This window comes from Gastrolobium bilobum, unplaced genomic scaffold, assembly GCF_033153095.1.
Source record: "Gastrolobium bilobum isolate Gb01-03AN ecotype WA unplaced genomic scaffold, APGP_CSIRO_Gbil_v1 utg29262, whole genome shotgun sequence".
Lineage (NCBI taxonomy): Eukaryota > Viridiplantae > Streptophyta > Magnoliopsida > Fabales > Fabaceae > Gastrolobium > Gastrolobium bilobum.
This window is the reverse complement of record NW_026895682.1, coordinates 253-26,147: the sequence shown is the minus strand read 5'-3', so window position 1 is coordinate 26,147 and position 25,895 is coordinate 253. Positions and strand designations below refer to the sequence as shown.

The window sequence follows — 25,895 nt, the reverse complement described above, 5'->3', positions numbered from 1 at the left end:
TACAACCTACCTAGTATTGCATATGGGCATTGATTGTACTATCCTCTTTTTTGAGCAATTATTTAGCGCTCCCGGCTCACGTGAGACCGGTAGAAACAAAAGTGAAGAGAGAGAAAAAAAGAGAGGAGAGAGAAAGTAAGAAAGGAGAGAGAGAAAGGGACCATCAAATTATTTTCCCTCTTTTTTAGTATAATATACCTGATTGTCGTGGTGTCCAAATTTTTTTTAAACTACCATGGCATCATAGTTGCTGAAGTATCTAATTACTAAGGACGAGACATGTGCCACGTTTGGAGACCTGGTTGCACCAAAGTAAACGTGTGTCACTCAGTTGACCACAATAGCTACCTTTCTCAGCGAATTTGATCCCATAAGTCTGCCAAGACAGACAGTAGCCCATAATTACTAGCCCATAGTCGTTGCACAACACAGCTACTTTGGTCAAATGAGTGACACGCGGCTCATTCTCCCCAAAGTCGTTGGCTCATTCTCCCCAAAGTCGTTATATAATATAGCTACTTTGGTGTAATCACACGTCTAAGACTTTTCCGACAACCGGAAACGTGACACGTGTTTTGTCCATAATAGTTAGGTATCTCAACGACTACGGTGCGGTTGCCGTTTGAAAAAAAATTTATACTCCCTAAGATTAAGATATATTATACTGAAAAAGAGAATAATACATTCAATGCGCTTGCATATCATCCCCTTTGGCCCTTTCACAATGCAAACCCATAATGAACCATCCTAAGATGACGATTTCGTTAAAATTACATGATGAAAAGAAAAGTTTTCAATTAAATTATTTTAATTACTTGAGAATTTTATTAAATTTATTTACTTTTAGAAAAATATAATCATATTTAATGAATACATTAACTAATGACCCCTCTCACAAGAAATATCTTCTATCTTAATCTTTATAAATTTAATTTTAATATGTTGTTAGTATATAATAGCGTGAATTATATTTAAAACAGTGTTAAAACCAATTACATTACCATATAATGATATGTTTATTGTTTAACAATATCAAGTTGATTTCGTTATGTTACAGTTATAACGCGGAGATGTTTATTAAAATTAAAATATTGTTCATTGTAACAAATGCCAAAGAGAAAAAAAAACTTGGGCAAAAACATAATGATTCGCTGTGGTTGCAACTAATCAAAATCAAAACTTCTTAACTAAGAAATTTTCAACCTAAACATAAAAATCATTGCAACAATAAAAATTTGTTACACTAGGAAGTTGATAGTCTACAAGACAGATATCAACATAGAGATTACGATGCCAAATTGCAAAAACAGAAGGCAGAGGATCTGTCTTGCTTCTTACTTACATACGTTGCTAAACCACGAAGAAATTAAAAAAGGTAAAATTTAACAGACAACCTCGACGACAACCAACAACATAAAAATGACAAGGGAACACTAAAGGACGAAACTCAAGCACAGCAATAAGAGCGTTGGTCGTCTTCTCCACCAGCTGAATCAGCAACAGTAGCATTGATGTTATCACTAGAGCAGTAGTAAAAACCATTGTCACTTATGGCATTCAAGTAACAAGATGAGGATGGAATCAGATACGGCATGTTGTCGAAGGTTCGGGCTAGGCTAGCTGCCAGCGCCGCAGCGTTTAGCACACTAGTGTTTTCATCCTCATTTTGTTGTCCACAAAACTCTTGTGCACGGTGCTTGAGCGTCTCAAACATGAGCTGAGGCTCGTGCTGCATCACTCGGAGGACATCCCCACACGACGGCCCTGGCATTGCACGTGTTACCGCGAAGCCATGCGGGCCTTCACTCTGTAGCACCCTTACAACGCTGGGTGCACCAAACAAGTTGTGGACACCACCTAGCGCCTCCTCATAAGCCCCACCCAAGAACATTCCCAGGTAATACCCGCCACCATTATGGCCTTCCAATTCATGGAGGGGCAAGCTCAATTCACCCCCAATGAACTTATCTATCTTCCCATCACTGTCACAAGTCAAATCTGACAAAACTCCCCTCACTGTTGGCCTCTCATCCAGACGATGAATGGGGACTATGGGAAACATCTGATCTATGCTCCAAAAATCAGGATACGAGGTGAACACAGAAAGGTTCACATAGTATGTTCGAACTGGATCTTTTGCATGAATAGCCTTAGTCACCAATTCACACAAACCATCAACAGCGGCAAGTTGCTCAATCCCCAAATTACCTTGCTTGAATTCTTCAACACATCGTTGTTTGAATCGATCGGCACAGAGCAAGCAGGTTTCATAGTCACCTCCAATGGCTGAAGCAGATATATTCTGATAATCTGCACAAGCATCTTCGGAGAGCCCCTCCCCCAAACACTGCAATCCAAGGGTGGACAATGCTGGTGCTCTATTTGCACTAGCAGCACCAATGGCCTCAAAAATCAAGACAGAATGATGAGACACAATGGCTCTGCCACTCTCGCTACAAATGACAGGGTGCTTGATGTTCCTGCGATCGCAGACATACTTAACTGCCTGAACAACAGCTGCAGCATACTCTTGTAGATCATATCCAACAGATAGGTCAGATTCACTCGACTTTGAACCATCATAATCAATGCCCAAACCACCACCAATATCAATAACTCGCATATTGGCACCCAGTCGAACCAATTCACAATATATCTGCGCAGCCTCTAACACACCATCAGCGAGCAATGCAGTGGAAGGAATTTGAGAACCAATATGAAAATGCAGCAATTGAAGGCAATCAAGCATGCCCATTTGTTCAAGCTTCTTCACAATACGCAAAACCTGAGTAGTTGTCAAACCGAACTTCCCTTTATCCCCTGAAGTGGACCCAAAGTGGCCAGAATGTTTCGTCCTCAGCTTCGCACGAACACCAATCACAGGACGAATGCAGAGCTTCTTGCTAATGTCAATGACCAAATCAAGCTCTTCCTCTTGCTCAAGAACAATCACCGTATTCAACGCTAGCTTCCTCGCAACCAAAGCCAGCGAAATATACTCACAGTCTTTGAACCCGTTGCAAACCAGAAGAGCTTCTCTGTTGCCTTTGCACAAACAGCTCATAGCCAGAAGCATCTCGGGCTTCGACCCTGCCTCCAACCCGAACCGAAACCGAGACCCGAATTCCACTATGTCCTCCACAACGAACCGATCCTGGTTGCACTTCACAGGGTAAACACCTTGGTAATAAGACTCGTACCCCTGCGATTGGATCGCGCACTCGAAAGCAGATTGTAGGGACTCGACCCGGTTCTTCAGAACATCAGGGAACCGAACAATGAGAGGAAGCTGCAACCCGAGTCCGCCACTTGATTTCGGGTCCGAAGCTTTCTTCACAACCTTCAACAAATCAATCTCCTCGTGAGGAAAGGTCCCCGACCCGTGAGGTTTGACGGAGACATTCCCGGCGGAGTTGACGGCGAAGTAGGGACCACCCCAACCGTCGACCCTGTAGAGGCTGGCAGACAGAGAGGGTGACCAACGGGAATCATCATCAACGGAAGCAGCGTCATCGGTTGTCGCCGGAGATACGCCGGGAAACGAGACCGGCGGCGGAAGAGAAGCGTCACCGGCTAGAGCGTAGAATGGAGGAGCAAGTGCAGCAGCATCCACGCAACAAGCGAAGGATGACATCACTTCCGCTTTACAAAAATTAGAAGAAAAAAAAAATTAGGGTTTCGGAAAACAGGTTTGTGTAAAAGTAGGGGGTTTTGAAACCCGCCGAGGCCGAGGCCCCGGCTACCCCCTCACAAGAGAAACAGTGAAAGATCTATTGAAAACGGAGAACCACCCTTTCGCTCCCACACCTCAGAATAATGATTTAATTTTAAGCACGGTGGTGGTTATGTTTATGTTTATGTTTATGTTATCTGAGATGGGAACGGCAAGGAGTGGAAACCTAGGTTAACACCACCACCACGCGAATCAGGGGAAATAAAACAGAACGGATAAAATTTCAGAAAACAGGGAAGATCCGAACGAGTCAAGTAAAACGGAAATGCAGAAAGATGGGGAGAAAATAACGGGAGAAAAAGAAGGATGAAGGAGAATAACGGAAACGGGTGTTATGAGGTTGGCTCAAACAAGACGTGTGTTATGTTAAGGTAGCTGGAAGTGAGCGAAGATTGCATGGCAGGAGAGGCCAATTTATATAACGAGAGGAGGTTGAGGGAAGAAGCCAGAAGTGGGCTTAATTGGGCCTCGACTCGGATCTTAAATTCAAATTATCATCTTTTTCTCATTTTTTTGAAGAAAAAAATAAATAATGATAATATGGGGTTTGATTTTTTTATGTTACATGAGAATTGAATTTTCATGTCGAGACTCAACTAGTGGTGAACTTCACATTTATTAAAAATAAAAAAATAAAAAAATTTGCACACAAATCGAAAGATCACAACATGATAATTAAGTTCTCATGTAACGTGATAAAATATTTTTCCAATAATAATTGTTCTCGATCTTACGTTTCTGTTTACTAATGATTATTGACTAATCAGCGGCGAGTTGCCGCGTGGCTTTTGTACCATGGGACCATTTCTTTTAGTTGAGAATCTGTCCCGGAAAAGTGAAAACCTTCTCAGATACATTTAATCGCGATTCCAGTTTATTTGGCGATATTATAAATAGAGAGGTTAGGTAGGGAGTATATCTCGCGAGAATTTAAGATCACATTTTGTTGAAGGAAACCAGTAGGAAGTTTCGCTGTTTTGTGGGATCGTTATGAAGTATGAACTGCTTTGATTGACAGACGTCAGCATGCGATAAGTCAGTTAAAGCTGAGGAATTTTATCGTTTTATGTTACTACTAAGCATGGAGTGGTTTTTCATTTATGTGTTAATTAATATGATTATATTATTTAAAAAAAATTATAATAAATTGATCAATAATAATAAAAAAAGAGAGAATTTTTTCTTTTAAGATAAATATTTATAATATTATTATCGTTAACTCACTTTTAAATGATTAATGTTTTTCCATATTACATTATCATATTAAACTAGCACACAATACATTGCATACTGACCGTGTTACGCTGTCTCAACCCTAAACACGTTTTCGTTATGTTTAAAAGATTGTATTGTAACTTACCAAACAAACAAGATTGTTTTATAAACAATTAATAGATATTAAGTAAGAAATTTTTTTGGATATAATGATAGGTTCGTTTTTTTGCCGTTACTGCAGATAAGTTATCTGCAGTAAGTCTAATACGACATCGTTTTTGGACGAAAATTATTGTACTTTTGTAATTTTAATTTATTTTAGGGTTATAATAGTCTTTTATTTATAATTTTTTAAGATTTCAATACTAAAATGACGTCGTTTTGGGAATAAATGCAGATAACTTATCTGCATTAACTGCATAAATATTTTTGGGTTTGTTTTTTCTAAAGTTACTTTAGATAACTTTATTTAATGTTCACCTAAACGACGTCGTTTTGGGGCGGAAATCATGGTGTATTTATAATTTTAATTTATTTCAGAGTTATAATAGTCTTTAACATTTTAATTTTTTGATTTTTCAATCCCAAAACGACGTAGTTTTGGTGAACATTAGACAAAGTTGTCTAAAGTAACATTAAAAACTTTTTTCCCAATATTTTTTCCTATAATTATTATGTTAAATAAAAAAATTAATTTCATACAGTTCTTTCCCAACGAAGAAATGATACTTTTATTATTATTTTTAATCATAAAATTTTATTTATTTTATTTTTATTTTGATATTTTAGACTTAATTAATAATAGACACTACTATATATATATATATATATATATATATATATATATATATATATATATATACGTATATGTATTTTTTATATAAAAAATTCCTTATTTTTATTTCAGCTTTGGCAACCATTCGCCATTTTTTGTCAACACATTTACAATTTACAATTTACTGCATCACATTTTAGTATGAATGTTTAATTTAAAAAAAAATAAAAAATTAATGAGAAAATATTTTACAGAAACTCACCTGTAAGATAATAATTAACAAAGGGTGCACCGGGTGTGAGACAACTTATGAGAGTTTGTGTAGAGGGTCGAATGGTCAATTGTGGGGAGGTTTCGCTTATATAGTAGGACACACACAGCTGACATAGAAGAGCTTGGGGTGGCGTTAAGGGTTTAGAGTATTTTTAGGATCCTAATTATTATTATTTTGAAGCGAATTAGATTTTTTCAATGTTTTTATGGGTTTGATTATTTGTGTAGCCTATGAGATTAATCCAAAACTCATGGCCCTGATCTAGAATTATATCTTGTTGGTGCTCTATAAGGTTCAGTTCTTCTGGGATTGACATAATCTGAAGCATTGCAAGTTTTCTTGGGATGAAAACAGTTTCATTTAAGAGATAAGTGACAAAATTATTTTTATCTTGTAATCAAATAATATAAAAATACTACTTTAAGTAATATTTATTAAAATTAAGTCTATATTCATGTAAAGATTAATTGCCTAGACAAACATTAATTATATTTATTAAACTAAGTTATTGTGGTATTAATCATTAGATAGATGTATGGTTAATATAGTTTTGATATAGTTAAATAAAATGGAATTTTTTTTTCTTTTTAAGAAATTATAGTTTTCATAACCACAGTCCTTTTCCCCCATTTTGAATAGCTTTAATAAATCTGAAATTTTTTTATTGCATACATCTTAAAATACAAATTTTTAAATTAAAAAATAATCTTAATATATAAAATCTTCATCCATTATTTGAAAAGTTTGCTGACGTGTCATTCTTTTCTTCAATATTCACTTTGTGTTCATACGTGAAATCACTTTAAATGTTTTTTTTTTCTTTTAGTAACTTTTTAAATTCGAATTTAAACCAAATAGGTGGGAAAAGAGTTCAAACTTCTTTGATTGCAAACAGATGTATTATTATCCCACTACTTTCTGCATGGATAATGGTTAAGCCTATTAATAATGACAAAATCATTTCTCATGTTATTGTAAGGGAAATTTTTTTGCATAAACCAATTACAACTATGTACTAGAAGTAGTACATAGTTGTAATTTTAAAAGCTATTTTTTTCTCTTCTCAAAAGGCTATCGATTGACGAGGCATAGAGAAAAATTAATTTTAATATTACAACTATGTACTATCCCTAGTACATAGTTGTAATTGGTTGCATAAGAGGAAATTTTTTTGTAGCAACATAAGAAGTTGGGGACCCATTAATAATACTATTACTTTCTCGATCGAAAATTGTTAAGCCTATTAATAATATTTATTATTAAGTTTAAAAAACCTTATTAGTTCGTGTATAAATAGGATGTGTTACTGCATATTTTTCATTAGTAATCAATTTTTGTGCACATATTTCTTTTGTTTCTGTCTGTTATTCATATTCTCAAGCCTGCATTATCTAATATATCATTCATTTTTTTTAAATTGCAGGTGATTGCAGCAACAAACCGTGCAGATATTCTTCAAACTCCATCTATTGAATTTTTTTTTCTGATGGAACATTTGCTTACTTCTTTCAAAGTAATATTATAGATCCATTCTCAGACGATTAAAGTTTTACCCAGATGTCAATTTTGAAGAATTAGCTCAGTCCACAGATGATTTCAACGGAGCGCAACTAAAAGTTGTATGTATTGAGGCTGGCATGTTGGTCCTTTGCCGTAATGCAACTGAGGTTTACTTTCTTCCAGATATGCAACAACTTAATAGTTAAAAATCATGATTAATCTAGCGTGAATTATCGGGTTGTCATTTCAGTCTGAATCTTTCTTTTTCTTTTATTTTTTTTCTCTATTTTTTATTAACATGCTTGCCTTTATTTCAAAAATATTGACAATAGTTTTGTTGTTTTCTTATTCAATTCAATGTCAAAGCTTAGGAGGACCAAGTTAGAAATTTTACTATGAATTTGTCTGCTTATGCGGGAATAATCATTAAATCTAGTTTTTGTCCGATCACAGGTGAACCATGAGGACTTTAATGAAGGTATCATTCAAGTCCAAGCAAAGAGGAAAGCAAACTTGAATTATTATGCATAAGCAGTTAAGGCAATGGAAAACCATCAATGATGTTTGACATTCATTTTACTCGAATCATATGTAACCTATAGCGTGCCAATATCAAATTTTAAAACAATAACCTGGTTCTAAATTTCTTAGAAGTAGCTATATATTTTTTTCTGCTTGCTATTTTAAAATTTGTCAGTGTTGGTCAACGTATTAATTTTTCCTCTCATTGATAACGAGTGTAAGGAAATAGGTACCCATTCTCACAACTAACTTAAAAATAAATATTCTTTGAATGGATGTATAAGGTGTGTAATAAAATTAAAATTTCACCCTTCATGTTTTATAATTAAATTCCTAAATCTGATTTCAAATATTAATTTTTTTGAATTCCACCATTTGCTTTATGTAGCGAATATTTTATCATCCAGAAAGTAGTTGGCTTTTTATATTTTTCGTCAAATTATTGTTGGTAGAGTTGTAGTATTATTGAGATTAAATATGATGCATTAATTATATGTTTATATATATGTTAATTTTGTAAATAATTATTTATACTTATGAAATTAAGCTAATGAATGATCTTTTGATATTATCACTTTTAGTAACTTTTTAAATTTGAATTTTTAACTTGATAGTGGGAATATAATGAAGCATTCATTACAAAATTACAAAACTTTCAAATTTGAATTTTGAACTTGATGGTAGGAAAACAGTTCATCATTCATTACAAATATAAAATTTCACAACTTTCTCCATGGGAAATTGTCAAGCCTATTAATTTCGCCGCAACAAAAAACAAACACATCATTATTTTGTTAGAAGTTTTAATACAAAAAATAAGTTTAAAAATCCACCTTAAAAATGTTGACAATAGTTTTGTGGTTTTTTTATTCAATTCAATGCCAAAGCTTAAGAGAATCAAGTTATAAATTTTACTATGAATCTGTCTGCTTATGTGGGAATAATTATTAAATCTTTTTTTGTCGATCGCAGGTGAACCATGAGGACTTTAATGAAGATATCATTCAAGTCCAAGCAAAGAAGAAAGCAAACTTGAATTATTATGCATAACTACACTCAAGGCAACGGAAAACCAGCAATGATGTTTGACTTTCATTTTACTTGAATCATATGTAACTTATAGCGTGTCAATATTGTTATCTTAATTAATAAGAATAAATAATTATATATAAACATATATATTAATGCATCATATTTAATCTCAATAATACTTCAACTTTATCAATAATAAATTTTTTTTGAGATAATAATTAGTCTATTTTATATTTATATTTGAAGACCTTAATGTTTTTGTTATAAGTTTAAAAATTAGTCTAAATAATAATTTATTTATTTAATTTGGACATTCACAATGGAGAAATAACTATCGTATTTAATTTGTAAAATGCAAGTATGCAAAATAGTCTGAAAAATACTTAATAGAAAACATATATTTATGACGTAGAACTTGAACGTTTTTTGCTTGCACGTGCTTTATGATATATATTTTTTAAACTTATTTCTTAAAGCTTCTAACATAAATTATTCTCAAACATAAATTAAAGGAAATAAATCAAAGTTTTTTTATAAAATACTAACATGATAAAATACATATTTTACAAAAATTTAAATACACACGTACATTTTATATAAAAAATTTGTAGATAAACTTTAAGTTAAAAGACACTGGATATTAAGTTAGACTCGAATATTTGCCAACTCTTCATTTAATATATACAACACAAATATAGACAATTCAGAGAGTCGATTAAGAGGTAACTATAGAAAATATATATAGATAATAATCTAGACGTAACTATAAGAACCTTTTTTTGTCTATAAATATAAAAACCTATTACATGCTAATACAAAGTGCTAACAACTAAAGGTGGCAAAATGACTCAGACCGGAGGCCTTCTCGCCCGCCCGTCAATATTTTATTTTTATTTTTAAATTTATTGTCTAACAAACTCGTCTATGAAAATATTTCATAAACAAACATCTAAATAAAATGAACAATCAGATTGTGATAAATAAAAGTTCATCTCTAAAAAATATTGAAAGAAGTCAAGTCAAACTACGTAATATTTAAGTGACTACAGTACAAGCTAATACAATGGCATCTGAATTTTATATCAAAGGATCAAACAAGATGCCTTTGCAAAGTTTGGTGGACAGTCAAGTAATCACTAAGCCCACAAGTACCTAACTTTATACATAGAGTAGAGTTAGTAGAGTTTTGTTTGAAATTAAAAAAATAATTTATTCAAATTAATTACTCTATTTAAAGGAATGACAATTCAATGTTTTGCACTATATCAGTATTTTAATGTTGTTTATGATTAGTTTTTTCCAACCCAGTGATTACTTGACTTTTCATATTTTTCACCAAATTATTGTTGGTAAGTATGAAGTATTATTGAGATTAAATACGATGCATTAAATATATGTATATACATATATGTTAATTTTGTGAATAATTATTTATACTTATGTAATTAAGCTAATGAATGGTTTTTGATATTATCACATTCAACTTCAACTATGAAATGCTTGTTAGAATATTAACCGTAATAACTCAAATATTTGCCAACTCTTCATCTAATATATATGTCACAAATACTCCTATCTCATAAAGTCGATTTAGATGCAACTATATAAAACATAGATAGATATATAGTCATCTACATGCAACTATAAGAACCTTTTTGTGTGGATAAATATAAAAACCTATTACATGCTGATATAAAATGCTGACAGTTACAGGTGACAAAATAAATTCGGCTCGGAGGGCCGGCCCACCCTGCCTGCCAAACAGGAAGATTTGCCCACAACACATTTTTTTTCCTTATATTTATTGTCTAACAAACTCGTATTTTTGTAGCTAAAATTATTGGATTTATTGCTATAAATATTTCAGAAACAAGCATTTAAACAAAATAATAATCAGATTATGATAAATCAAAGTCCATCTTTAAGAAATACTGAAAGAAGCCGAGTCAAACTACGTAATGACTACATGACAAGCTAATATAATGACATATGCATTTTATATCAAAGGATCAAACAAGTTGCCTTCGCAAAGTTTGGTGGATAGTCAAGTAATCACTAAGCCCACATGTACAAAACTTTATACACGAAATAAAGTTTCATTTGAAATTAAAAAAATACATGTATTCTTATTAATTACTCAATTAAAAGGAACATGCATCCAATGTTTTGTAGTATATCATTATTTTAATGCTATTTATGATTAGTTGTTTCCAACCCACTGAATAATTGACTTTTAATATTCTTCACCAAGTTATTGTTGGTAGAATTGAAGTATTATTGAGATTAAATACGATGCATTAAATATATGCTTATATATATATATATATATATATGTTATTTTTGTGAATAATTCTTTATACTTATATGCAATTAAGCTAATAAATGGTCTTTTGAATTACCACATCCAACTTCAACTGTGAAGTGTTTGTAAGAATATTACTTGTACAAAAAGTTGGAGTTAGATACCTGATAGTATTGATTTAAATAAAATGTAGCGATATACTTTATGATTTGTATTAACTTTTACGAGACAAATAAACCGATTTATTTTTCTTCGTGCAACGCATGGGTAATATACTAGTATTTAAAGAAATTTGATCATTAAATGATAATATAACACTTCAAGCCCTAAAAATATGGAAATAATCACCGTTTAGTGTACCGAGATTGCTCTTAATTCCATGAACTCAAATAATTAATATTGTTGTAAATATTGTAAACCCAAACTTAATTTTCTAATCATATTAGTTATTCACTTCTAACTCTTTACCTAAATTCAATGTTATTAAATCCGGCCCGGTTATTGACCCGATCGAGGTACTGAGTCACTGGGTCATTGGTTCAACCAGTGGGTCACTGGTTCAACGCATGACCCAGTAAGTATATGTAAACCTACAATTTATATTAAAAAAACTATAAATATACTTGTAAAAAAAATACCAATTTCAAATATTTTAATATGAAAATAATAAATTACACATCATTGTCCAACAAAAGATCAATCAAACATATAATATTTGTGATACTAGTGTTTCTGGGTCAGTAAACGACATCTCTAACTAATTTATCTTAAAATGGTTAAATATATTTAATTTCTTTAATTTTATACTATAATGGGTTAATTGTTTGGATCAATTGTGTATGGTGGTATCTTGAAGGGATGTGTGTGAGGAAACTATAGCTCTAAAATCTTGCAATAAAAATATTCTCTAATGATGAGAGAGGTGATGAGGTAAAAATCGTTAGTCAATGTACCCACTACTGCAGTGAGGCATTGCCTTACCGTCGTGCGTGTACAACAATGAGGTGTGCAGGGAAAAGTGGAATCATTGTCGTGAGGACCATGTGCTCACCTAAACTGTGTTGAATCATTTGGTTTCCTTTAGGCCTTTAGATGACTACTAGTCTAGCAAATCGGGCTATGTGGGCCAATCAGAACAATCATAATGTTCAATTCTAGACAATTGATATTTTTTATACCAATTAATTTAAAAGTTTTAAATGTAATTAAAATATATTTTTAATATTGGTAATGACAGTGGTTTACAAATGACATCATTTTCTAAATAACTTATTCATTATTGTAATAGCCCAAATTTTGAGTTATGACTGGCACACTGATTATCATCAAATAGCCTGACAAGCCTAACTATTGCAGTGATATATTTAACAATAATAACTCAAATCACAATGCATGTAAGGTTTATCAAATTTACAACATAACTTGCTTGTAGAAATAATATAGAACCTCTATAACATAATAACAATTTTAAGGTTCTTTATGATGTACCTTAGATGATCCGGGTACAAGTATCTCATTTTCAAAGTTGATATTGATTTTTTGTCATGGACAAATTGAAACATGTACTTGTCTTTAAGCCCTCATTTATCTTTAATTTGTGTTTTTGTTTTCGGAAGAGAGGTGACAAAGCTAAAAAAAGTTAAGATGCGCGGTGCATTGTGGGATTCAATTCGTGCCTTTTGTTTTTCATATCTATTCATTAAGCTACTTAAGAAGTTCATTTTCTCTTTGGCACTTTTAATGTCAATAACAGTGTTTGGGGTTAGCAATGAAGTTTCTAGTACAAGGTGGATAGCAAAGTGTTAGTGATGCTATGCGAATTATTAAGAAAGTCTGAATATACTGAGAAATGTTGTTAAAAAGATTTTAATTTTATTCTAAGAGAAGCGTTATTCTTATAATGTAAAAGTTTTATAACCTCTTACAGCCTATTTTTTAACCGTTGATTTCCGTCAATCTAACGGTAATGATTTATCGGGTCACATTTATTATTAATTATTAATTTTCAATAAATTATAACCGTTGGATTAACGAAAATTAATGGTAAAAAAATAAGTTGTGAGAATAAAGCTCCTATTATTCTAAAATTTTATCAAGGACTTTAATTTTGTTTTTATAATTATTTCGGAATCTTAATTTAAAAAATGTTTTAACTATTAATTAACTGGGAAAAGAATTAATTAAATATTGAATTAGTTAAAATGTTTTAAAAAATGTTTCTAAAAGGATCAAAAACACTATACAAGGATGGTGGAGACAGAGGGAGCCGTGAGGATCTCATCAATGAACTAATCAATAAAATGAATTAACTTATGTACTCTAGTATCAAAATTTTGATGTTGTCTGTTATGTACCTTAGAAGATCTGGGTGCAAGAATCTCATTTTCAAAGATACCGATTTTGTTATGGACAAACCGAAACATGTACTTGTCTTTAAGCCCTCATTTATCTTTAATTTTTGTTTTTGTTTTTTTGGTTTTATGGAAGAGAGGAGTCAAGGCCCTCATTTATCTTGTGGGGGTGCATTGTGGAATTCGAGTTGTGCCTCATGTCTTTCGTATCTATTGATTAAGCTACTTTAAGAAGCTTATTTTCCGTTTTGCATTTTTAATGTCAAGAGAACGGTGTTTGCAGCAATGTTATTAAAATCGGTCCGGTCATTGACCCGGTCGAGGTACTGGGTCACTGGTTCAACCGCATGACCCGGTAATTATATGCAATTTTATAATTTATATTAAAAAATTATAAACATACTCAAATATCTAAAAAAATGATAAAAATTTCGAATGTTTTAATATAAAAAATAATAAATTACATATTATTATCCAATAAAAGATCAAACAAAAATATAATGATTGTCATACGGGACTTTAGGTTCAGAAAATGACATCGCTAACTATAAATCAAATCAAAATTCTCTGCATAGTGCACGATTGAGATAATATTAGTGTTGTAGGTATATAACTTATGTAAGTCAATAAGCAAAAAAAATTCAAATATGTTCATTATGATTTATTTTTTTTGAAAAAAAAAACAATTTTTTTTTTGGGACGGGCCGGGTCACCGGTTAACCGACCGGGTCACCGATTTTCATGAAAACCGACCGGGTCGCACCGGTTCTAATGCATGGCCGGTCTGTTGCTTCAACCGGATCGGTTCTATGACTGGTTTACCAAATCCCGGGTCGACCCGGCCGGGTCGGTCCGAGTTTCTTAACAGTGGTTTGGAGTCAGCAATGATGTTTTTCAAGGTGGACAGCAAAGTGTTAGTGATGATATGCCAATTATTAAGAAAGTCTGAATATATTTAGATGTGTTGTTAAAAGGATTTTTGTTTTATTTTTAAATCTAATTAAGCACTTTAACTTTGTTCTTATAATTAATTAGGAATCTTAATTTAAAAAAATGTTTAAACTATTAATTAATTGGGATAAAAATTAGTTAAATATTATCTTTTCAATAATTTTTATTGATTACTATATTTGAATAGAGTTGAGTGTTTTAATTGGTTATAACAAAAGTTTATTCCCTAAATTTAATGATGAAATTATAAAGAAAATTTGCGGTAGATAACTAAATAATTCCATCAAAGAATAAAATTAGGGGTGGTGAGTTGATAACAATGTTGAGGTGTGGTTATTCACTGGTTAATGATTTTGTTTTAAATTAATTGGTAAAAAATAATTGAATGCTACAATTTTGTTCTTGAGCTTTAATAAATTTTAAGAAAAACTATGTAACAAAAAAAAAGTTTAAGAACAAATTATCGATGAGATTAAACAATTAGATAACACTTGTAACATTTTTTTTATTTTTGGTAGATTACACTTTAACATTTTAAAAAATGTAAATAAATAATAGGCTACATCATATATATATATATATATATATATATATATATATATATATATATATATATATATATATATATATGATGTAGCCTATTATTTATTTACATTTTTTAAAATGTTAAAGTGTAATATATATATATATATATATATATATATATAATATATATAATAAATTTATAAATAAATTTGTATTGTACAACAGCTTTTATTACATAAGTTATTGTTGTATAACAGCTACTCTGTAGGATAAAAATTTGGGTTATTTCGTATCTCAGGCAACCACGTTGTAAGTTTTTTGTTGGAGGTAAAAGATAGTAATTCAACTTTTTGTTGTACTATATAGAAAATTAGATTATCGTTTACTTGTGCTTCTAGATTACACAATAACCAACATACAATCTTTACAAAGGCAATACATACAAAAGTTATATTATTTGCACAATAATTATCGTACAAATTTTAGGCTTTTCAAAATTGAGATATAAATTAAAGGTCTAAACTTTAGGATCCAATGATTAAATCTTACTGCAGAAAGAAAAATAGAATCATTTGTAGTGAATTTAGAAATGGCTTTCAAATGATCAAAGTGTGAGACATGTGATGAGGGGGGGTGGGTAGCAGGTAATAGGTGCGGTATTCGATTCCTAAGTGTGAGACATGTGATTCTTTAGCATTACCTGTGAAATTCTTTTGGTCATGGCACTGGCACTGTCAAATAATTAATGATTTACTAATTCTTGTACTGAATCTGATATGTCTTTGTTACTTTGTAGCTTATATGTATAACAGTATTAATTTCTGAAATCTTTGTTATTGACTCAGTAACAGTTTTTTTCTTTTTTTTTCTTTCTTTATGTATGAACAGACTTTGCTGCCAGCATAGGTTAACTTTATCATATAGTTCATCATTTTTTGCCTGCGTTGTTGTTGCAGAATCCAAGCTATATGTATTCAGTGGATGACAATGCTAAGTGAGGGAGTGTATGGTGTTTTGGAATTGAGTTGTTATTTTTTAAGGTTTAAATGAAGCAAACCAGTGTTTCTGATTGGTTTCTATCTATAATCACAAGTCTTGTCTCTTTGAATATTAATCTTTCCGACTAGTTTGATATTGAAAATTATAAATTTTTAATCTTTCCAAAAAAGGAGAGAGGGAGAGAAAGGATACTCACATCAATCAAAACATGTTTACAAGCACCATGGTCTGTATATATACGCTAAAAGACACCTTTTCTTTGACAAAATGTTCGATCATGCACCCACCAAGTACAAAAGTCGATAGATCTAGACAACTATACCATGATCTCAACCTCAGCTTTAACAAGAAAGAATAAACAAATGAAGATATCATAGCTAACATAAATTACAAGAAAAAATAGGTAAAGTGTGTTGTGATAACCCTTAAAGCATGCCAACCCCAAACTTGACTGCTTCTTTAAAAGACACTATACAATGTGCCTATGTTTCAAGAAGCACTACTGGGGCTTAACTTCCATGCTAGATAATTCCCTTTTGTTTGATCAAGGTAGAAACATAACCATAAATTTAAGCCCAATGAAATTGTCAAGGATCATTGCATCCTTGGCCGTTCACAGTTATCTCTGTGGCCCCAAAGATCACTAATATGAGGTGTACGGATTCAGTGTATGTAGTAGATGAGGCAGGAGAGTAAGCAATGAGCTTTACCTAAACAGTTTTATTATTGAATTTGAAAACAGGCTTAACAACCTGTGAAATTGGGTGTCCTAATCATCATTGCCAAAGTGTGTAGGAAGGGGAGTGGGATGTAGTTACAGTAGGTGTGTGATGATGAGAATGGGATACACCATGTACAGTAGGAGGAATGGAAAAGTAAGATGCTGAGATAGCAGAAAAACAACTAGGAATGAGGGCACAAGTGTGTTGGTTGCTTGGCAGAAGTTACTTGCACCATAAGTTTGATAGTAATTTCTCACTTATGCTTTTATGCTTATTACTTATTGCCTAATTCCTGTTTTAGTTTAGGAATCAGATTTAACTCCTTCTTTTTGAGGTGCTTATTCAGGACTTGGTTTATCTCTGTAGTAATTAAAGTTAATTTCAATTGTAATATTTTTGACCATGTGGATTTCCCTTCAAAGAATATGCTACCCACATGCAGGGGGAAAGGAGCATCAGATAGAGCATCAGTGTCGGCTTTCTCATGCAGAGCAAATAGATTCTATTTCTTGGGATATCAGATTGTTGGTCATCTGACATTGATTGTCAAGTCACATGCCATTCTGATTCTGTGTGATATATTTAGTTAGTTCTAAAATCCAAATGCTGATCATGAACAAAATATGTAATATCTACTTAAGGGTCTTATTGCATTAATTACTTCTAAAATCCACTTGAGCTCAATTCAGATGATAAGGAAGGGCTTTAGTGAAGTAACGTAGAAAAAGGAAAAAACTGAGCTAGGTTTTGACTAGTTTAATGTTTTAAATAGTCATTCATTAATAAGACTTTCAATTTTCTGGATACAAAATGCCATCCAAGTAAGTATTCAACTAGTTAGATACAAAATGCCATCCAAGTAAGTATTCAATACACTTTCCTTTCATTCTATTTACAGACAGCAAACTTCAAGATCTAGCACTATATCTCATGTCTAAAAAACATGCACAAACACAGAATGGTCTCTCAGACACAATCATTCAAGCTCTATATCTTCAATTCTTGATACAATCACAGAAGTGCACCATATACATAAAAGGTTCCTAATCCAAGACTACAAACAACTAGTCTCCATTTATTCATGCTTTTCCTTTTTTTGGTGAATTCTGAAGGTGGAGGGTTAAGATTGCAATTTACAATTAGCCAACCTCATCCACAGCTACAACTAAAGGCCCATGTTCATGTCATCCATCCTAAGGCATTCTCTACATGGTAGGAGGTTCCTGCAGTTGCGGTTGCGGCTTCAGAAATAGTTGGTTGCTCAAGCAAAGACAGTCTACAAGTAGGACAAGAGGAATGTGAAAGCAGCCAAGTATCTATGCACCTTACAATGGAATCCATGGTTACATTTTGGTAGCACTCTAACTTTCTCACCATCCATAGAATCCCCAAGGCAAATTGGACAATCTGTGGCTACATTACTAGTAGTACATGAACCATAAACAGCTATAGGTGTCTCAAAAACATAAAATTAGCTAAGTCTTAGGCAAGAGGCAGAGCTATCCCTACTCTTACCCCAAACTTAATGGCACCTATTTCTACTCTTCATAATTAAATTTTCAAGAAAGAATGTGTGGGGCCTACCCGACCCATGTTGTTAGTATCTCACTGACTGTTACTACTCTCACTGAGAGTTACTTCTTGATGTACACATGTAGTTTACTGTCTCTCTGACACATCCCAACAGATAACATTGTATTTCTATTCTTCTCACACTTTAATGATAGTTGCACCTTCCTGCAGTTGTTTTCCAACACAAGAAAATCATATTCCTTTGCTAACCTTCAATTAAGCTATTATTAGGATGAGTGTTTTTAATTGGTTTTAATTTGATGCATCTAGTATTATGTATTCATATCATTTAACAAGTTTTACAAAATATATATTATCAAACTCATTAAACAATCGATAACATATGACTGAATGATAATATATATTTTTTACACTGATCAAAATTATTATTATTTTTAAATTTTGTCCAAGAAAAATGCTAAAATCTTTTGAAACAATAACTTAACAATCTTCCAAATTAATAAAAATATTAAAAACATTTATTATCTGTCTCTTTGCAATTTATGTTATGCGTATCTTTTTTAATTCTGATGTTAAAATATTGGAATCCATAAACATATTTAAAATTTAGTCAACACTAGTGTAAATAGGTAAGTCGGTCTACCAGAACCTATAGCCCGGACTATCATAGGAAATAATTTTATCTTTCATAACTTCTAGTAGAGATGAGTTTTAAAGAGATTAATTGATAATCACATGTTTATTGACATTCTCATTTCATACGGAATCAATGTTTGATTTATTACAATTAAAATTACTTAAGGTTACACAGGTGTTATGAAATAGGTCAATCATTTTATTTTAAAAAAATAAGCGAGGTGATTCCTATAATTTAGTTCCCACCATGCTAAGATAATAGATCAGGTTCAAAATATTTTATATAGGCATACTTAATTTTTTTTGTATTTGTAAAAAAAAAAAGGAATCAAAATTTAAAATATTGTCATGAACAACCCCTTAGAAAAATTTATTAACACCAATAGCCCAATATAGTATATTGATAATTATTTATTTTAAAATACTAGGATGATTTTTAATGGTGAGCATTGCTAAGTAGAGTTGTCAAAATGAATTAGTCCACCTTATTAAGCCCGAGCTCATGTGAGTTAGGGTGAAAAAGCCCGTGGGGCTAAAAACCCCATAATAATAAAGATCCCCACATCCTAAAGCTCCAAAGATTTATGGGTTAGGGACATCATTCAAAGTTATAAATTTAAAAAAAGTTCAATTTATTTTAGGGTTAATTTTTTCTGTAAGAATGCAGATAAATTATATGTATTCCAAGGTTATAATAGTCTTTATCATTATAATTTTTAAACTTTCAACAAAAAGAAAAAATGACGTCGTTTTGAGAGTGAATATAGATAGCTTATCTACATTAATTGTAGAAACATTAAAGCCTTCTTTTAATCGATTCAATGCTTTCAAAATTATTTTAATAAATAAATATTTAATATTTTCTTAAAATAGTCAATACAAAATATTAAATTTTCATAATTTGCCTTAAATAAGGGTGTGGATACCTTTCCTTGTAGGAGGCCTTTTGGGGTAACCCGAAACGTAAAACCGTGAGCTCGACGGTGCTTGTGCGCGGGGCAAAGCGGACAATATCCTGCTACAGGGTTTGGGGCTGTTACAGAAGTGAGGAATGCATGATCCTAGAAGGTAAATGGTAAGGATGCATGTGCTAGAAGTGTTATACCCACCTCTACAATATGCCTATGCTTACATTCTATAGTGCCATTTTGGTGATGAGTGTAAGGGAAAATTAGGCGGTGAACAATACCAAAGTCAGCTAGGGCCTTGGAAAATGGCCTAAACTCCCTACCTTAATCAGTTTGGATAGCCTTTATTTTCTTGGTAAGATAAAGCCAAGTGTATGGTGTGCGAGCATCAACGAACATAACCTAGTAGGAGTAGCCACCAGAAGAAACCATGGGTGCATGGCCCCAAAGATGACTAAAGATTCTGTGTACTGATTCAGTGTATGTAGATGAGGCAGAAGAAAGTAAGCAATGAGCTTTACCTAAACAGCGTGCAGAACAAAATCTGCAAGAGTTTTATTATTGAATGCTGCCTGAATGGTAGAATACTGAGTTCGAAAACAGGCTTAACAACCTTAGAAAGGGGAGAGGGATGCAGTTACAGTTAGGGGTGTGCAAAATAACCAAAAAATTGGGTAAATTTGGCATTGTATGCACAGAAGACATGGTGCATCAAATTGATAATGTTGGTCCGCACTTTAAGGAAGTTGTCAAATTTATGTGGCCCTTTGAACTCAACAAGCCAGCTGATGGATTAAAAGGATCAAAAACACTATACAAGGATGGTGGAGACACAGGGAGCCGTGAGGATCTCATCAATGAACTAATCAATAGAATGAATTAACTTATGCACTGTAGTATCAAAATTTTGATGTTGTCTGTTATGTACCTTAGATGATCTGGGTGCAAGAATCTCATTTTCAAAGATACCGATTTTTGTTATGGACAAACCGAAACATGTACTTGTCTTTAAGCCCTCATTTATCTTTAATTTTTGTTTTTGTTTTTTGGTTTTTTGTTCTTCGAGTTGTGCCTCATGTCTTTCGTGTCTATTGATTAAGCTACTTTAAGAAGATTATTTTCCGTTTTGCATTTTTAATGTCAAGAACGGTGTTTGGAGTTAGCAATGATGTTTTTCAAGGTGGACAGCAAAGTGTTAGTGATGATATGCCAATTATTAAGAAAGTCTGAGTATATTTAGATGTGTTGTTAAAAGGATTTTTATTTTATTTTTAAATCTAATTAAGCACTTTAACTTTGTTCTTATAATTAATTAGGAATCTTAATTTAAAAAAATGTTTAAACTATTAATTAATTGGGATAAAAATTAGTTAAATGTTATCTTTTCAATAATTTTTATTGATAACTATATTTGAATATAGTTGAGTGTTTTAATTGGTTATAACAAAAGTTTATCCCCTAAATTTAATGCTGAAATTATGAAGAAAATTTGGGGTAGATAACTAAATAATTTCATCAAAGAATAATATTAGGGGTGGTGAGTTGATAACAATGCTGACAGGTGAAGTGTGGTTATTCACTGGATAGCTTTCAAATACATGTGTTAACTGGTTAATGATTTTGTTTTAAATTAATTGGTAAAAGATAAATTGAATACTACAATTTCGTTCTTGAGCTTTAATAAAGTTTAAGAACAACTATGCAACAACAACAAAAATTTAAGAACAACTTATCGATGAGATTAAACAATTAGATAACAGTTGTTTATATAATTGTTTTTGTACATTAAAAATGAAATCAATTTAAACTTGCAAAATGACACATGTTTTGATTTTTAAGTATATATTTCTTTTGTATAAATAATTTGATATTTGCTTTAGTTTTTGTGTGTGAGTTTTATTTTTAACTTCTCTTCTTTTTATATATAAAAATTTAGTCAAACATAATTTTATAAACAAAAAATTTATAACGAAAAAACTAAAAGATACAGTTTTCTGGTTACATATTAAAGATACAGAGCACAAGATTACAAAAAAATAAAAAAGATTACATTTGTAACTATTGAAGTGAAGTAGAGAATTTTTTTTTTTTTTTGGAAATACTGAGATTTTAAAAGATTAGATATAATTTTATAATTAATAAATATCTAATTGAAAACTTAATTAAAGTATAAAAAATTTAGAAACAAAAAATTTATAACGAAAAAACTAAAAGATACAGTTTCCTGGTTACATATTAAAGATACAGAGCACAAGATTACAAAAAAAAAAAAAAAAAAGATTACATTTGTAACTATTGAAGTGATGTAGAGATTTTAAAAGATTAGATATAATTTTATAATTAATAAATACTTTTAAAAGATTAGATTTAAAAAGATTTAAAAGATTACATTTATAACGGTTTAATTCTCTCCATTGTTTCCTCGTTATATAAACATACAGAGCACCGTTCACCCTTAGCAGACCAAATCCTGTTTCCTGGTTAACACCCTCCACCAATCCTGTTTTCTTTTTTCTTGTGTTTTCCACTCAAACTCTCTTCAATGGCTGAATCCCAAAAGTCACTTGTGATTAAGCTTGGTGCAAAGCGTTCAAGAACGGTTCAAGAAGACTGCCCACAGACGGAGATCATCGCTGATCATCGTTCCAAGAAAATGAGAAAAGATGCTTTTGAAATTTCTCCGCCACTGAGAATGAACAGAACGACGGCTGAACATGAACACCGACCAACAAAGTGCAGAGTGCAAAGTGCAAGAGAAGGAAGGTGCTTCGGACCGGAAAACTCCAAAAGAATGTCAAGAGCAGCTTCCCAAATTTGTGAGTTGAAGAAGGAAGGTGCAGAGTGCAAGAAAGAGAAGAAACAAAGCATAGACAGATACAAAAAAATGCAATGTTGGGTGATCATGAAAAGGTTGAAGGAAGGAAGAGATGCTTGGGCTTTCAAAGAAGCTCTTGATGTTAAGGTCTTGGAGTTTCTTGATAACCCTGACTCTGTATCAAAGCCAATAGGTTTGAAGGATATTGAGGTCAAATTGAACCACTATCTGTATTCCAAACCTAAGGAATTTGCAGATGATATGAGGCTTGCATTTTCTTATGCATTGCTATACCCTTGGAGGAGTGAGATTCACATGATTGCAAGGAGGGTTAGTGAGAAATTTGAGACCGATTGGAAATCTTTAAAGAAAAAGTGGATTCTTGAGGAAAGAAAAAGAAAGAAAAGTATGTGCAAATCTTGATAGAGAAGCTCAAGGTTGCTGGATTCTGTTTAGAGTGTAGTGTTTGTACAAACTTGATTCTTGAATTACTAGGTTATTGATTTTGTTTCCTTTTGAGTTTTATTAAAACGTAGATCCTGTTTTTTCTGTTTTTTCGTTAATAAGCAATCCTGTTTTGTAACGTTTGGCTGAAGCTTGTTAAGTTTAGTTTTATGTGTCTGTTATTTGATCCTATAAACTATTGGTGTTTCATTTGTACTTTATTTATCAGTAAAGTACATCTTATGTTCAGTTTTTAGGTTGTTCGAGTCAATTTTACTGGAGCATATTGGTTATGATCATCAATGTATCATAAATTTCATATCTTCCAGTTCAATAAAATCTTGAATTTCTGAATCCTGTGATTTTGGATGCAGAAATTCCTTCCAAAATAGCCAAATTAAACCATGGCATATAAAGTAGTGGTTTATATCAGATTTTCTGCAGACTTTATCATATTGTGAATGCAATAGTTCATCATTACGTGCCTGCGTTGTTGCAGAATCCAAGCTATATGTATTCAGTGGTTGGCAATGCTAAGTACGGTTAAGCAATTTATTTGATGTCCTTCAGTGGTGGCTGGCATAATTAAGCAATTACAAAAAATCTATTCAAATAACAAAGAAAGATTATATATATATATATATATATATATATATATATATATATATATATATATATCATTACATAAGTATGAATACAGTGCCTCATCTATTTTCTCTCCTCATCTCCTAAACAGAAAGGCACACCATAATTAAAAAAACTTTTCATGGTATGATTAAATCATAGCATTCTTTCATCTAATGTTCACTGTAACACCTTAGTGGCCTTCACATGAGTCTGCATAGCTTTTCTTTAGGAATCCCAATCTCCTTGGGTAGCTTCTCTAGCTCACCGTGTGCATCAATTACATAGACAAATCAAATGTATCTACAAGAAGCATTACTATTCATTGCCTTGAATACACACGCATGAGCTTCAGCCAATTTTGTTACATCAACTATTGCTAGCAAACCATGAGAATACATTTCTTGGGCTCCTGCATTAGCACAGGGCAAATTTTTATTGAGGTAGCCTAATAGCTGAATGCGCAAAACTTCACCTTAGAAAAAACAAAAAACAAAATGGACAGATGATATATTACAGACAACAACATAGAGGCAGTGAGCTCATGTAAATATGCACATTGAACCATGTGAATATTAACTTCCTCCAATCGCAGAAAAAAGAATTATTACTAATTTACTGTGATGACTAATGCCAGGGCAACCCAAAGTATATCTTAATGAGCCTCATTGACAAAAATATCTACATACAAAAGAGTTGCAGCATGCAACTTAACACATCACTCATTTACAAGAAGAAAACAGGATATAAAATAAGGAAAAGGGCTTTTAATCTCTCCATAACTTAATATCAACAAAGAGAGTGAGACATATCTTCTCTCTTCACTTAATCATCTCACAATTACATTGCTTTTATCACCGGAAAAAAATAACTATTATCAGGTGGAGAACCTTAGTTTACTATTATCTTTTCCCTTGCCAAATCAAATACCAGTTTTAATAATTCTATTTGATGCATGATTGCATAAACAGTTAGTTGGCTGAAGCACATAAATACCATCAGAAACGTTACTTTAAAAGACTTGCATAAATATGTGCTGAATAAGAAGCACAAAGAAGCTTCTGTGAATACTTGAACAAACGTTAGCCTCTGCCAACTTCAAAGGTAAGATGGTAGTATCTCTAATGCCACAAAACATCAAATCGAACTAAAGGGAATGCATGCTAGGAAAGTCACAACTGAGTACTAGAAGACCAGAAATTTTCTAGTACTCAAACATCGTCAAAAAATGGAATGATGAATATGACTTAAACATCATGCTGTGAACCATACAACTTTTAAATCTGCTAACAAACATGTATAAGTATAACTTAGATACCAACCCTTAGTTAATGTTAAGCCAATTTATATGCGATATGTGAGGACAATAACTTTAATTAACTTAGGTAATTTATTAATTATGACTTTTGGAACTTAGCATTGATATTAATCTTTCTGACTAGTTTGATATTGAAAATTATAAATTTTTAATCTTTCCAAAAAAGGAGAGAGTGAGAGAAAGGATACTCACATCAATCAAAACATGTTTACAAGCACTATGGTCTGTATATATACGCTAAAAGACACCTTTTCTTTGACAAAATGTTCGATCATGCACCCACCAAGTACAAAAGTTGATAGATCTAGACAGTTTATACCATGATCCCAACCTCAGCTTTTACAAGAAAGAATAAACAAATGAAGATATCATAGCTAACAGAAATTACAAGAAAAAATAGGTAAAGTGTGTTGTGATAACCCTTAAAGCATGCCAACCCCAAACTTGTCTGCTGCTTTAAAAGACACTATACAATGTGCCTATGTTTCAAGAAGCACTACTGGGGCTTAACTTCCATGCTTGATAATTCCCTTTTGTTTGATCAAGGTAGAAACATAACCATAAATTTAAGCCCAATGAAATTGTCAAGGATCATTGCATCCTTGGAACAAGTGCAGTCATGACTCGTATGTCAAGCTAATCTGAGAATTTAAAATATTTTTCTACATCAAGATATGTTCTTAATAATGGTAATTATAGTTTGTTGAGTGTAACAG

At 32.0% G+C, this 25,895-nt stretch overlaps 2 protein-coding genes across 2 annotated transcripts; one reads left to right on the top strand and one right to left on the bottom strand.

The window, feature by feature from the left end:
• Positions 1-1,195: 1,195 nt before the first annotated feature.
• Positions 1,196-4,113, bottom strand: LOC133289438 (arginine decarboxylase-like). Its single transcript, XM_061487371.1, has one exon. The coding sequence runs from the start codon at positions 3,632-3,634 to the stop codon at positions 1,448-1,450; it is 2,187 nt and encodes a 728-aa protein (XP_061343355.1). The 5' UTR covers positions 3,635-4,113; the 3' UTR covers positions 1,196-1,447.
• Positions 4,114-22,520: 18,407 nt separating this feature from the next.
• Positions 22,521-23,216, top strand: LOC133289561 (transcription factor GTE12-like). The gene has a single exon (XM_061487534.1). It carries the CDS (start codon positions 22,521-22,523, stop codon positions 23,214-23,216), a length of 696 nt encoding a protein of 231 aa, XP_061343518.1.
• Positions 23,217-25,895: the final 2,679 nt, after the last annotated feature.

What these genes read in the sequence shown, in the direction of transcription:
- LOC133289438 (XM_061487371.1), bottom strand. Translation starts at nt 3,634, where the DNA reads ATGTCATCCTTCGCTTGTTGCGTGGATGCTGCTGCACTTGCTCCTCCA.
- LOC133289561 (XM_061487534.1), top strand. Translation starts at nt 22,521, where the DNA reads ATGGCTGAATCCCAAAAGTCACTTGTGATTAAGCTTGGTGCAAAGCGT.